At 47.2% G+C, this 14,422-nt stretch overlaps 1 protein-coding gene across 4 annotated transcripts in view; it reads left to right on the forward strand.

The window, feature by feature from the left end:
* The window catches only part of LRP4 (LDL receptor related protein 4), an 83,456-nt gene that overhangs the window by 43,857 nt on the left and 25,177 nt on the right, over positions 1-14,422 (forward strand). For all 4 annotated transcript variants that reach the window (XM_055717331.1, XM_055717332.1, XM_055717329.1 and 1 more), the window contains exons 3-8: positions 7,381-7,497; positions 9,603-9,716; positions 10,161-10,277; positions 12,759-12,887; positions 13,251-13,370; positions 13,502-13,627. In XM_055717331.1, coding sequence (XP_055573306.1) covers positions 7,381-7,497; positions 9,603-9,716; positions 10,161-10,277; positions 12,759-12,887; positions 13,251-13,370; positions 13,502-13,627 — 723 coding nt within the window. The remainder of the gene's footprint in view (positions 1-7,380; positions 7,498-9,602; positions 9,717-10,160; positions 10,278-12,758; positions 12,888-13,250; positions 13,371-13,501; positions 13,628-14,422) is intronic.

Below are 14,422 nucleotides of genomic sequence, written 5' to 3' on the forward strand. Positions count from 1 at the left end.
GACTCTATAGAAATGGTAAGTGCGTGGCTTCACGGATATGCAAGGTTGCAGTGGAGGAGCCCTAGGAACACTTACTCCTTTGAGCCTGCTGAATCTTGTCGTGAGTGTCTGCTCATTGCGAGTCCAGGTATGTGATGATATTGTCAGCTTCTAAGAACTAGATCAGCTCTGCAGTGTAGGATCATGGTAGTTGTCTGTGCTATGTCCTGTCTTGCTTAGATGTTACTGCACTGAAAACTTTTTGCTAGAGCAGATCACTTGCCGAATCCCTCTCTTTTATTTGTCATACCGGAGCCTTGTGAAGGTGTACTCATTTGTGGGGTTAACCTTCCGTTTGATCTGTTTGCTGGCTGTGCCAAGCATAAAGAAAGCAGCAGGAGTGTGAGAGCAGGGGTGGGGTGTGAGCCCCTTGGAACAGCAGCTACAGCTTTAAATCAGTTTAAGCTTCTTGCAAATCAGCACTGATGCTTGCACATATTACGTGAGATTTTCTTCCCTTCCCCGGCCATCTGTCTGTGACATGCATACAGAATTCTGGTTGGAGTGAAATTTTGGACAACTTCTCTGTTGTCCAAACTTCTCTGTTTGAACTTGATTTATTTTTTATTTCTTTTTAATACAAATTAAAATAAATTAATATTAAAATAAAGGTGAACTTCTTAATGCAAATACTGAGCTGTAGGTTTGAGTTGTCCTGATGAAGTCATCCTACAAGCCACAGATGTATTAAAGTTCTAGTTAAAAAACTAGTGAGATTCCTCAAAAACAGTGGGGCTAGTCTTCGTGCTGGGTTGAGCCCAGTGGTTTGTTCTGACTCACAAACCTAAGTCTGTGCAACCACGTATATGGACTCTTCTGAGATGCTAGAGCTGTTGGGATTCTTTTTCAGCTGAAATGGAAGTACAGCTCTGAGTTTTAAAGACCGGAATTATAATATCAAGTAGATGTTTCTGATCAGAGGTACGGACAGAAACAATTGCAAGGAATCCCACGTTTACACTGGTCTGCTGCAAGCTAGTTTTACAGAGTTACAGGATTTTCTTTTTTCTCCTGTGAATGTCCTAACTTTCCAGAGAAATAAAGCTGCAACCATGCTTGTTTCAAGGTCTGCTTTTCCTTCAGTCTGTCAGCTCATCTGTATACTGTAAGCTGATATGATGACAAGAATGAGTTCCTGGGAGAGTTCTGTCTACTTCCTTGGGAAAGGGAGAGGACGGGAAGACATTGGACTGCTGGACTCCTAATTAAGCAAGAGTGAGACATGGGATAGGAGAAAAGGTGAAAATTACATTAGCAAGTCAAGATTCAATCTTGCATCTGCGTCCATATAGCACTGCATATGCTTGAGTAGTTGATTGGAGTTTACTAAGTTCTCTATTAATTTTTTCTAGTCTTGAACTGGTAATGTATCATTTCAGTCGAAGAATAACAGATAGCTTGAAACACACTGTGTTTGAAAAAAAAAGGCAAGATACTTGGCAGTGAGTGAGAGGAGCTGAAGCTAAGAAAAAAAAGAGCAGACACGGGGAATACTTCTTCCATTTGAGAGAGATTTTCAGTTTTGAGAGAAATTTTTAAAATGTGGTGTGTTTTGGTTTTGTTCCCCCCCCTCTTTTTTTTAATGTTCTGTTGTGAACTATAAAACAAATTCCCACTTTCTGATTGAGTTGCACTATGTTTTTTTATCAGCTGTTGCTCTTTCTGCACACCCCAGACATTTTCCACCTGGATTGGTATCCTTGGAATGTCTGTCTCCAGGTATTTTCCCATTGTTTTCTGGAGAGCCCTGCCTCTGCTCACCTGGCTGTGACAGGAACAGTTTTTCTTGCAGATCTGAAGCCCTGCCGTGATGGGAGCCAATTATTCCGTGACATGTTTGCTTCCTGCTCTGGATCATGTTTACAAGCCAGAGTTCTGTAGTAATAATAGTAATAAGCAACCTCCCAGCTGTCACGCCAGCTTCGTAGACGTTTCTCTGGTATCAGCTCTGGCTCGGTGACAGTGTCTGGCTTGGAAGCCCTTGCTACACATGCACAGAGTAGCTCAGCTGCCTTCCTGCCCTCTGCCAACAGAGGCTGCTTTGGACTGTCCCTAAGGCAAGCCGCGTGCGAGCGGAGGAATGGTTTTCATTCTGCCCTCCCGCGTGTCCTTTGAAGTCCAGCGTGGTGTGAATGAGCCTTACTTCCCGTGGCAGGGGTGAAAGGACAACTGAGTAAACTTGGCCTGAGGATTGAGAAATTGTTCTCTTTCTCCTAAGATATGCCAAATCCCCCTGTAACCATCCCCCAGTACAGCCGCCTTGCTCTGAATTTTGGATCTGTAGCATACTTAATCAGCTTGGAAATGTGTAGCTCCTTGGGACGCAGGCTTGCTTGCTTAGCTCTATGCACGGTGGTACAATACTTTTTCATTTAAAGGGACTGAAGAATTTACTCCTTTTACCTTAAAGCTTAATGGAAGTGGTCCATTGTTCCCATCTCATTGGGAAATGTAGGCAGTTCTTGTTGAGCTACAACTTATTCAGGCCCCAGAGGGTCTCTTCCTTACCAGGAACAGGGCTATCACTGTAGCCTGCTTATCAGTCCCACAGAAGAATTTTTGAGGTCATGTGAGGATAAAAATCTCACGGGTATTTTACTAGAATTAATGGAAACTTTACAAGAATGATCTTCCCTCTTCCTCCCTTCCTATCTGACTTTCACTTAATCATCAGTCATGAGCTCAGATGCGAGAGCTCAGGTGAAGCCTCACTTCTAATCTTCAAGTTTTACTAATTAGGAACTCATGTCAAGAGTTCAAGTTTCTCTTGAAAAGACACCAGTTCCGTATCTGCAACCACACTTTGTCATTTTATTGGGCTTGGAGTTATGCGTGTTTCCTTTAAAAGGCATCAGAATTAATGCAGTGCCCCTCGGGCACAGCGCTTGTGATCAAAGGGCTGTGAAAGATTGGGTGCTGATAGTCTTGTTTTAATTTTTTTCTTTATTTAATTATTTTTTTTCTTTTAACCAGCAACGTCCTTAAATACTGTCCAGCAGTGCGATTGGAAACATTTTATGTTATCCTGGAGCTAGACTTTCCAAAATGTAGTTACTAAAATCCAGTGTCTCCTATTTCTTCTGGGGAGTGGACTATCGTCCTTTATTCTTGTTTCTGGACTTACTGCCCACTGTGCTGCAGATCTTGGCGAACAGATCTATGTTTGTGTGTGTATGTGCTCACAGAAGAATGTTCCAAGAAGAAAATTAACTCTATCCCAGCTGAAACCAGGACACACGTACATGAGTGTGGACATACTTGGAGGTCAGGCTGCAGTTGTCTCTTAACATACGTAGCATTAATATTTTTTTTTCTTTTAGTTTGTATTTACTTTTAAAAATTAATTTCGCATTCTTCAGATGACTGAGAGTTTATCTAATTAAACAAGCAGTATTGTTCAAATCACTGTGCTCCAGAGCTTTGAACACCAGCTGCTTGCTGTCCTTGGGTACAAAGCAACCTGCTCACCACAGGCAGCAGGGATGAAGCGTTCAAAGGACAGTGGGACGTGATTCAGTCTGCGTTTCACCTTATAAACTTCCCTTTTCCCCCCGCCCTCCCCCTTCCCCTTCTGCTCGGCCATAAAAGAATGCCCTGTGTAATAGGAGTTGGGAGAGGGGGAGGAATAGCAGGCTTACGATAGACCTAGCTTTGCTGAAACCTTGGATGATGTCCAGTGTGACCAAGCAGGGGGATGAGCTCAGGGAAATGGTTGGAAGTTCAAAGGCCTTTTTGTGTTGCTCACTGTCAGTTGACAGATGTGCTCTCTTGGGCTGTCGCTGCCCAGCCTTGCTCTTCCCACCGCTCCCCTTCCTCGAGCCTGCTCCCCATCCTGCCTCTCGGCCCTGCCTGGCGAGGCAGGTCGGTCTCTGCCGGGGCGTTTGTCTGTCTTCATCCTGGGACTTGCCTTTGCTCATCTCTTTTAGGAAAATACTGTTTCTTTGCATGGCTATGGAGCGCTCAAGCTGGAATTGAGCAGGGAAGAGGGGATGAGGCTTAACTGTGTTTACTGTTGTATTTCGTAATCCTGCTATGAGTAGTGGGGAAAGCATGTTGGTGCGATCTGTGATGACTTTCTCATCAGTGGAATCAGTGCCTATGGAGGACTTGCAGCTTTCTCGGGAGGTAATCAATGCCCTTCAATTTACAGGTGGGGGGAGCGCAGCTAAAGAGACACAATTGTCCCATGGTCACGCCAGCTTCAATATCAAGCTGGGAGGAGAATATAGGGGTTCCGTTTCCAGTCTTCTCGATGCAAATCTGGCTTGTCAAGAGAGGTCTTGCCCCACCTCTGGCAGTGAAGAGTTCCTGCTGTTTCATTCGCGTTGCCATGTACTCTTCTGACCATGGAAGTATGGCGTTTAAAATGAGTTACATGACATAAAGCAATACACTTACCAAATTGTATAGCTGCTCCGCGCTGTCAGGACAAAATATAGTGGAGGTTGTTTGAATGTCCTAAGTGTGACCTCTTAACGTTTGAATTTCCTCTTAACTTCAAATTTCTAAATACTTTGGATATATTTACAACGGTACTAAACATTAACCGTGGGCTAGTGGTATGCCCTCAGCTTTAACTCCATAGAAATAAAAGTCATCAAAATACGAAGTAATAAATGACCAACAGAAAGGCTGAATAATAACAACCCTAGAGCAAAGGGCTGTGCAGTGGAACTGGAGCCCGATGTGTTTAGAATGAATAGAAAGAAACACAGGAATGCTTCTGCGTAGGCAGTTTGCTTTTTAATGGGGAGGAGGGATTGTGGATTGGGAAGGCGGAGCAGGGGAGGGGGATGCTTAGGAAGAGACTGCCCTGGTGGGAGAGCTGCTCCCAGAATCTCTTGCATTTTCCTTTGAAGCATCTGTTTCTGACCATTATTAGATTCAGGTTACAAGCTTGCGTGGATCCCTGCCCTGATCCCATTGGCAGTTCCTCTGGTCTGTGAGACATCAGCCTTCATTCATTAGGTTTTTTTGGTCTTAAGTGGGTTTGTGTTTTTTCTTCATACTTTAAAGAGGAGCTCCTGTAGAAGGGGATTTATTTCCCCCCTGGTGTTGTCTGAGCTGGCACACACTTGCTGTCTGCTGGGGTGGGAATTAGGTTCTCCTTTGTATGTGGCAGTTTGTGTTTCACCCTCTTCCCCCTGCTCCCCTGTGCTCAAAGCTCAATTTTTATATTTAGCAAGGAGTATGAAATTGGCTGAATTGCTCCCTGTAGGGGTGGAATTTCATGTTGTGTCGCTACCTCATGAAGGGATGCAGCAGTTCAGTGGGATAATGGTATCGGCTCTGAACCAGCGCTAATGGCCTAACCCTCTGGGAGCCTGAAGAATTCTCCCCTGGAGAGTCAGCAGGCAAATTCCCTTCCAGGTGGCTCCTGTGCAGTCCTTTGGTGATTAGTCACGCTGGGACCCGGGAGAGCAGAGAGAAAAGCATATGCTGGGGGGATGGTCTTAGTCCTGAAACTGCAGCTGAGGCCAGGGAAGGTTTGCTCAGCGTGCGACATATGGAAGTTGCGCTTGGGGGTGAGAGGGCCGATCTGTGGGACTGACCCTTCTGAATCCAAAAATCCATCTTGGTTTTGTTTGGAAGCAAAGTTTGGAGTGTTTTCTCCTTTTGCGTGACCTGGGGAAGAAAGGGAAGCTCCCTGTCTGTTTTGATGCAGCAGGACAAGGGTGCTCGGGGAAAGCACGTTGTCCAGAAACAGGTCAGCCATTGGAAGACCAGGGTGCTGTCAAACCTGTGGGGTAAAAATGCAGATGTGTGTGCTTCCTCCCACCTTTGTACCTCTCTGGGGCCTCGAAGCAGTTGGATCTGACCTGGATGTGTATCTGCTTGGGGCATCCTGGACATGACGGGAAGAACCTTTTCCCAAGGGCAGTGCCAGATTGTGTATTTTGTCACATAGTGCAGGGTTCAGTGTGGAGAGCAGTGATGCCCTCTCAGATACACAGATGCCTACACCTGCCATGCTGCAGGAACAGCTGAGACGGTGATCCAAATTTGTGGTTAGATAAAGATACGTTAGAGCAAGCCTGAATTTAACTGCCCTAGTTATTCTTAGGGTGGGAGGCGTTTAGGATGGGCCCTGGGTGAGAAATGTTGGAGGACTTGCTGTGGAGAGCAGTGAATGATTCTGCTGTACGGTATCCTCCATACTGCCTTCATAGGATGTTGGCAGCGGTCCGGGGCTGGGGGGAAATGGAGGGTTGAGGAAGGTGGAAAAGCTGAAAATGTGACTATTTGTTTTCTTTATTAAATCCTCCTTGTGTGCGTGGCTGCTGTCTTCACCTTCTTCTTTTACCCGCCTCCCTCCCCTTGCGCTCCCACCTCCAGGATCGTGTTGGCAGGGAAGAAGTAGCAGCATAGCAGAGGAGGGCTGGCCCACCTGGTGACAGATGGGAGAAGCTGTCAGCAAGCTGGGCTGGGATGAAAGGGTTTCAGGCACTAGCCTCTCCAGCCCTCGCCCCTTCGCATCGCTGAGCGAACCTTGTTCTTTGGAGAACACACCTGTCGGGAACAGTCTTGTGCAGCCCCTTCCCTACCACAGCTGGCAGCACTTAAAAGCATGAACCTCCCAGGATTGAGTGTTCCTCTCATCTGTGGGGGGAAGGACAGGGCTGGTGCTCCCCCTTGAATTCCAGCTTTGTTGCTCCAGGCCTCTTCAAACACTGTGGATTTGTGGTTCCACTCCATTGCCAGCAGACTCCTGTGTAGGCAAGCATCATCCCATGTCTGCTCCCTTCCTCCGTCCCTTCTGGAGACCTCTAGCAGGGTTTGCACTCTGTTGCCCACACCTGAGGCACAGCAAATTATCCCCAGCAGTGGAGTCCTGCTGCTAAGCTGCTCCTTGCGGGTTTGTTAGAAAAAATGCTAGCAGAGTCCCCATGTTGGAACGCACACTGTAGCATGTACCTTACAAAATCCTGTTCCCAAAAGCATTGCTTCTGATGGTTTTCACTCCGAAGAACTTGCTGCAGGATGGACTGCACTGGGAAGCATGCAGGAAAGATGTTGATAATGTAATTTTGCTTGCTATAAAACAAGTGTCGTTATGGGAGGACAGCAGGCTTATGGATGAAAGAGAAAAAAGGAGCCCAGTGGGGAATTGTGGCGGCTACTTTATTGTGGAAAGGTCAGTACTTCTCTGGGGAGAGGAGAGAATGCCAAGCTACAGACCTACCCTGGCCCCCCATCTGAGGAACAGCTCTTCCTCATCCATTGAAATTTTATGTCTTTTGTTTTGAAGAGGTGTAGCTCTCCTCCCTCAGGAGGGAGAGAGCTTTGCTTTCAGGAAGGAAGCTGGCTGCAGCTCCATGAGGTGTTTCTTTGCTGTTGCAGTGCTGCCCACTTGCTCCCCCTTGGACTTCCACTGTGACAACGGGAAGTGTATCCGCCGGTCCTGGGTCTGCGATGGAGACAACGACTGTGAGGATGATTCTGATGAACAGGACTGCCGTAAGTCACCGCTCTGAGGGGAGAGGGTGGGTGCAGTGCCTGCCTGCCATGGCTGGGGAAAGTTGATTCTTTTTATTACAGGAATGTAAGAGTTTATCCACTGAATCAGACCTTTGGCTTGTACTAAGTTATACCCCTGCCTCTGATAGAGATGTTTACCTGATGTCCGTCAGCCCTGCCGCCTTGGCACCTGGCTTGCTGTTCAGCTGCGGGTACTGGGGGAGGGGGTGCTTCTCCATCCAGCTGGAGAACCGTTTATGCCCTGCAGCCTTGCTAGTTAATGTCCCATGAAGCACTTCCCTGAGCTCTGAGCTCTTGGTGTGTCCCCTGTTCATGGAAACACCTAACCCCTGCCAAATCCTCCTGCCCTGCCTGTCTGGCTGGCTTCCTGTGGCCTCAGGTTCCACTGTCTGATTTTTCTGCTGTGCTGGGCTGTCCCCAGCATCCTCTCCCTTCAAACAGAGCTCCCTGAGGAGAGGGACGTGCTGTAGGGATGCTGCCCACACAGACACCGGTTACCCTGAAAGCTGACTTGACTGGCTGCCGTGTGAGGTGTCATCTTCAAAAGAGCTGCCACGGCAGGCTGCTAGCTGTGAGCAATGCCTTGTGCTTCTACGAATTATTAAAATGGAGGGGAATTTTGCCTGAGACATTGGAGTTCAGCCCTCTGCTTTCCCCTTTGTTGAGGACAAACATTGCTTGTGGTTGGCTTTGGTTAGCAAAAGGTGTTCGGGGATCCACCTCTCCTCCACAGCCAGCTGTCAGGTCCGTACTTGGCAGCACGTGCCAGAGAACCGGCGTGTTATGTAGCACTGGAGCTTCAGCTTCTCTGAAACTGCCCTGGTCGCTAGGGCTGGCATCGGGCTGCACTTAGGAGCAGAGCAGTTCTGCTGCCTGGTTAAGATGGTTGCAGCTGCTTAATAAGCATCATGCTACAGCCCTTGAATTCTACAGAAGTTGTGTGCATGGTGCTCCAGAGTGGCTTTGGTGGAGGAATCACATCGCAAGAAATGCAAAAATAAAGCTCTCAGCTGTGAAGTATTCAGTATCCAGTATTTGCATGGAAATGAATTCACTTTTTGGTCAGTATGCCTCTGATCTTTGCCTGCCCTTTTGGGTAGAGGGCTTGGAAGCCAGGTTCAGGGGTTTGACATCCTATGTGATGCTCTGGATCACAGGACTAAGCTCAGTTTTATAGTCTATTCAAATATTTTCATAGAAGAAAAGGTATATAGGGCTGGGTCTGTTCGGTCTTCTGTTTTTCAGAAGAAGCTGGTATGCCCTTGTGTCTAAGACAACAGTGAAGAAGGGTGTGATCAAAAGTTTTGGAGACTAAGGAAAGGAGGAAGGCAAGATTCTGTGAAGAAGAGACTCCTAGGGGGTTGTTCAGACTAGCACGTAAACAGAGGAGGGTTTCTGTTGGATTGAGGTCCTCAGGTGCTAATTTTGTAGTCCCTTTCCTTTCCCCACTGCTCTGCAGACAAGCTTCCCTAGAAGACTGGCAAAGAGGGTGGAATGAGGCTGCAAATATTGAGGTGTCCAGAAGAGGAAATTTACATTTTCTCTCTCCCTTTTCAGTGAACAATTTCCTTTGAAGATAGCTTTGGCATTGTGAAAAGAAGGTGGAGATATAATTCTACCAGGAATTATTTGTTAGATAATGATAGGGGCTATTAATTCTATTTAAAAAAAGCCTGGACTGCCTTTTTTGTGTGCAGGGATCTCTTGAGCGTGGCTTGGGGCTGTGCTAGAATACCAGCACATGGTGGTATTCTCTCTGTCTCTCTGTTCCAGGTACTTCCAACCTGTGTTCTCAAATTATGGAGCCTGCTGTACTATTGACTTGTGGGTGGAGTGGAAGAGAGACACTCAAGAAATCTCACAGTGGCCCTGCACACAATACGATATTCTGTGCTACCCCTCCACCCCCAACCCCCCCCCCCCGCCCCTAATATCATATTGTTAAGGGAAGGGAAATCAGCTCTCCCAACACCCTGGTGTCCTTGGAAGATGTTGCTCAATTTGTAACACGTCACAGATTTGGTGTTCTGCGAGGTGAATCTTCTTGCCTCGCCTTCACCTTAATCTCCATTGTGTCCCTACAGCTCCACGGGAATGCGAGGAAGATGAGTTCTCATGTCAGAACGGATACTGCATCCGCAGCCTGTGGCACTGTGATGGTGACAACGACTGCGGTGACAACAGTGATGAGCAGTGCGGTCAGTAGCGTGGCCCTACAAATACTGCCCTGCCAGTGCTTTACAAGGGGTTGTGCAGACTCCAACCTGTGCAGTTCTAGGATCCTCTGAGCATGGCGAAGGCTCACAGCTGGCTTGTCTGGGCTGGGCTTGCGGGATATTCCATTCCCAGGGCTGGCTGCTTGGGATCTCAGGCTGTGTGGCTTACCTGCCAGGCAAAAATCACTTGAGGTGTGTTATTCCTTGGCATGCCATTGTGAAGTCCTGCGGATTCATATTGAATCCAGCACTCTGTCAGTTAAATGAACAGCGGTGGTTTTGCTCAGGCATTGCATGACATGGGAATGTATGGTTTAATGAGCAGCCTTGGTTGTGGGTGCCCTAGGAGCTTCGGGAGCATGGTCTGGTGGTTTCCTGGGTACTCTGAGAAAAGCCAAGGCTTTGTTTGCGTTTCTGTCTTTGCAGATATGAGAAAGTGTTCGGAGAAGGAGTTCCGTTGCAGCGATGGTAGCTGCATAGCTGAGCACTGGTTCTGTGATGGTGACACAGACTGCAAGGATGGCTCGGATGAAGAGAATTGCCGTAAGTGCTCTCCTTGCTTTGTAACCACAGGAAATAGCCTTTTGGACCTGCTCCTGTCTTAGGGTTTGGCATGTTTTCTGCAGCAGAGATCAAAAACAAGTTAGTCCTGACTGTACTGGCAGCTATGCCGCCTTCTGTTGCCTACCCCAGAGGGCACAAGAGAACGGTCTATCTCTTGCATTACCTCACAGGCATACTTTGTCTGTGCCTGGCTGTTTCTCGATTCCTTCCTGTGGCTGCGTGACCTTGAGTCAGAGCAGGAGGCTTATGCTTTACCGAATACAAAACTAGGAGTTGGAGGGCAGGGTGGAAGGGGAGAAAACTGTCCCCTTCTTTTTTGTCTTGTCTGATTCCTTCCTGAAATTTTGGAGGGGTGGTGGTGGTTCTGCCCATTGACAGCATCCTCGGGGACCGCACGTTCCCAGCTGGCACGCTGCAGGGCTGCCTGGCTGCCCAGCCTCTCTTCACTGGGATGCTTTGTGCAGGGTGTTGTCCGAAAAGTGACCGACAGGGAAGGGGGGGCCATGAGAGCCCACAACAGTTGCTTTCTCCTCTACCTTCACAGGCTTGTAGCAAGTGGGACAGGCCTCTATTAATGTCCCTTCCTAACCCCCACGGCCTCTCCACTGTGTCTGTGAGTGCTGTCCCCGTCTGTGGAAGTTGCAGCGGTCCCTTCCCCCACCCTGCTTTCAAAGGCATTTTGCAGAATTTGTTCTAGATAGCAGGAAACTTCAAAAAGCTCTGGGAGGGGGATCAGGGCCGCTAGCTCCTGAAGGGCAGGGGGACTGGATGCATGGGGGAGTTGTCTTTTATCTCTCCAGATAATGAGAGTTGGCAGGGAGCCAGGGGTTGCAACCATTTCTAAGCCAGGAAAGGGCTCTAAAAGGAAGCCAGCCTCTCTCCCTCTCCTTTTCCCTCTCTCCCTTTCTCGCTTCCTTGCCACTTCCCCACCGGCCATGAACAGGCCCTTGGCAAGGGAGGGGAGATATTTCAACTTTGCCTTTTACGGGAGCGGAGGGGCACCCAGAAGTGGTGCCCCTGCTTCTCTGAGCTGGAGTGCCGCTCCATCCTGACCCGCACTGGTCTCTGTAGGGCGTTTTAAGTAACTCACAAAGCAGCTCGGTTTTGCTACCTCCCTTTCTCATATCTTCCTCCATGTGGTTGTCATCTTCTCCTTATCTCTAATCCTACTTGTCATTCATCTAGGGCAAGGTGGGCCTACATTGTTCTTTTTCATGTGTTTTTTTTTCTTGTGTGTGTGTGTGTGTGTTTCTTTTGGAGGTACGTGTGTTACAACTGAACCACACTACGTGAGAATTTAAGTCACTGACTTTGTTTTCTCCTCAAGGAGACCCAAGCACTCCTGTCAGGCTCCTTTGAGGCACATGGTAACACACGTTTTGATATCCAGCCACTAGATACTGAACTAAAGCTCGTACTGCACACCTGCAGGCTGTGCCTGCTACTTCAGGTTGGAGAGGCAGACTGTCAGTCTTTCTTTTCCCTTTTGTTTAGTGGATTTATTTCCAGAGCTTCTCAGTTGTAAGATTCATATGCCTGAAACATGCAGTTCATTCTCTGAAGAGTATGAGAAGAGGCATCAGACTCTGCTGTGTGGGACTCAAAACATTTTTTTTTATCCCTTCCCACACAACGTACTGTTGAACAGAGAACAGTGGGTAAATCCTTGACTATAAAAGTTTTGTGGGCTTTGGCCAGGGTCATCTGCCTGACAGTGCTCCTTACTGATAAGGCACGATTTGTTTTGGCGGCAGCTTAAGAGGAAAGGGAAGGGAAAATCCTCGAAGGTCAAGTATAGACCTGGACACCTTGCTGGTTGCTTGCTTCTTTTGGTCTTCAGGTGCTTATTTATGTTAAAATGTTAAAGGAATCATTTTACACTTTAATCTTGCATTCTGACATGCCTCACTCCTTAATACAGAGCTACCTCAAAGGGTATCTTGATTTTTCCACCTGTTTTTGTATCTACATTTTCCAGGTCTAATAATCAATTTATACACTTTCTGGAGGGCACCAAGACGTAGTGTCTCAAGTATAAGATGAAAGATGACGCTCTTGGATTCTTTTTGTTGCTTTCTCATCAACCCTTTCTTCTTCCTAGCTGTTTCCTTCTCCAGAACTTAATGTCTATTGAAAAGTTAGTGTTTATAGACTAACATCCTATGTAAATATTTTTTTTCTGGATTCTTTTAGTGGATTGTCTGCATGACTGTCTTTATATATGGGTTTAACCTGCCCCTCAGTGAAGCGCAAACAGCATTTAGGTTCCTCTCAGTAACTTCAAAGTCCTGCAAAGATGGGCAGCAATGGCTAATTCCTTTCCATTAAATACTTGGATACTTGCTAGTCTGTCACTAAACTGAGAAGACTGCATCTAAACTGGATTGTGCCCCATCACCTAAACTGGATTGTGCCCCATCACCTCAGGCTTTTTTGTTTTTTCTTTGATTCCCTTGTTAGCATCAGATGTTCCAGCTGCCACCTGCAGCTTGGAGGAGTTCCAGTGTGCATATGGACGCTGCATCTTGGACATCTACCACTGCGATGGTGACGATGACTGTGGGGACTGGTCTGATGAATCTGACTGCTGTAAGTTAGTACAGGGCGATATGCTGGTTCAAGCATCTGAATTGCAAACCTAAACGGACTTTGCATTGGCTGGAGAAGGGTTGCAGTGTAGACAGCAATCGAATTGTTCACACATAAGGTGGCTCTTTTTTGTGGGGTTTTTTTTTTTTGTTATTGTTGTTTCGTTTAACTCTGGGAAGTGAGAGTAGTGATGGGAATTGTGTAGTCAGCACACTTCTGTGTACAGAAATTACAGCAGTTTCCAGGAGGAATCTATTCAGGACCAAGTTCCACAACAGTGGAGCGTAAGGGTGGTGCTGAGGGGCTTTGGGGATGTTAACATTGGTCTGAGTTTGCTTTTTATATTCTTTACCACCTCTGCAGCATCTCACCAGCCTTGTCGCTCTGGAGAGTTCATGTGCAACAGTGGCTTGTGCATTAACGCTGGCTGGAGGTGTGATGGAGACTTTGACTGTGATGACCAGTCAGATGAGAGGAACTGCAGTGAGTGCTGGGAACTGGTGGGAAGCATTCCGTTTCTGTGGATGCAGATGAATGTTTGGGGATGTTGGCTTTGGAATTGGGTCTCTTCTGATCCTTCTTGCTCATCTAATGTTCTTTTTTTGGTCCCTCAGCTACATCTATGTGCACAGCTGACCAGTTCCGCTGTAAATCAGGGCGCTGTGTCCGTCTGTCCTGGCGTTGTGATGGGGAAGATGACTGCTCTGACAACAGCGACGAGGAGAACTGTGAGAACACAGGTTTGGCCTGCTGCCTTGCTGCTTAGAGCTAATGTTTCCATCCTGGAGGTAATAGGTGGTAGAGTCTCTTTTGGATTGCCTCACTGAGTTCATCCTAGAGTCAGCCTAGATCTTCTGTCCTTCCTAAAGAATGGGATCTATAGGCTATTTTATATGCTTGTAAACAGGTGCAGGCCTATGTGCTTAAACTAACTTCAGTGACTGGGTTTTCTGGTCAAATATCAGATCCCTGTGTCTTCCTATCCCGTCCCTACACTATGAATTACCACAGACCTCTGAGACGATTCCATTCAGACTTGGAAACGTTAAGTGTGTGCAGAGTTGCTACCTTTGTCCAATGGGCTGTGTCTAACTCATGCCTTCTAGATAGTTCTGGATAGCTTTCATGTTGCCTTGTGAAATTGCCAAGCGATTCTAGCAGGCAGTGCTAATCAAAAAGAGCATTTTGTGGAAGTGAAGGATAAAGCCTGTTTTAGAGGTTAAGGGTGTCAGCTTTCCTCTTAAATACTTGCTCAGGAGTCTCTCTTTCTGGTAATCATTTTGCATAAAGCCATTCCTTTGTGTAATGGTGGTTATGGAGGGGGGGAAGGTTTCAACAGACCCCAGTGTTATGGTGGGATTCAGGGAATGTCTAGAGTCTTCTCTTTTCTTTAAATCCTTCAGGGTGTCTGTAGACCTTGTTGAGGGATAGTCTGTACTGGTCTGTGAATTCATCCCAGTGAGCGGAGGCCAGCTGTGTGTACTGACCCTTCTGGATCAGTGTGTTTTAAACAGTGGGTTTAGGGGTGACAAAAG

The sequence above is a fragment of the Falco cherrug genome, chromosome 7 (assembly GCF_023634085.1).
Source record: "Falco cherrug isolate bFalChe1 chromosome 7, bFalChe1.pri, whole genome shotgun sequence".
NCBI classification, from domain to species: domain Eukaryota; kingdom Metazoa; phylum Chordata; class Aves; order Falconiformes; family Falconidae; genus Falco; species Falco cherrug.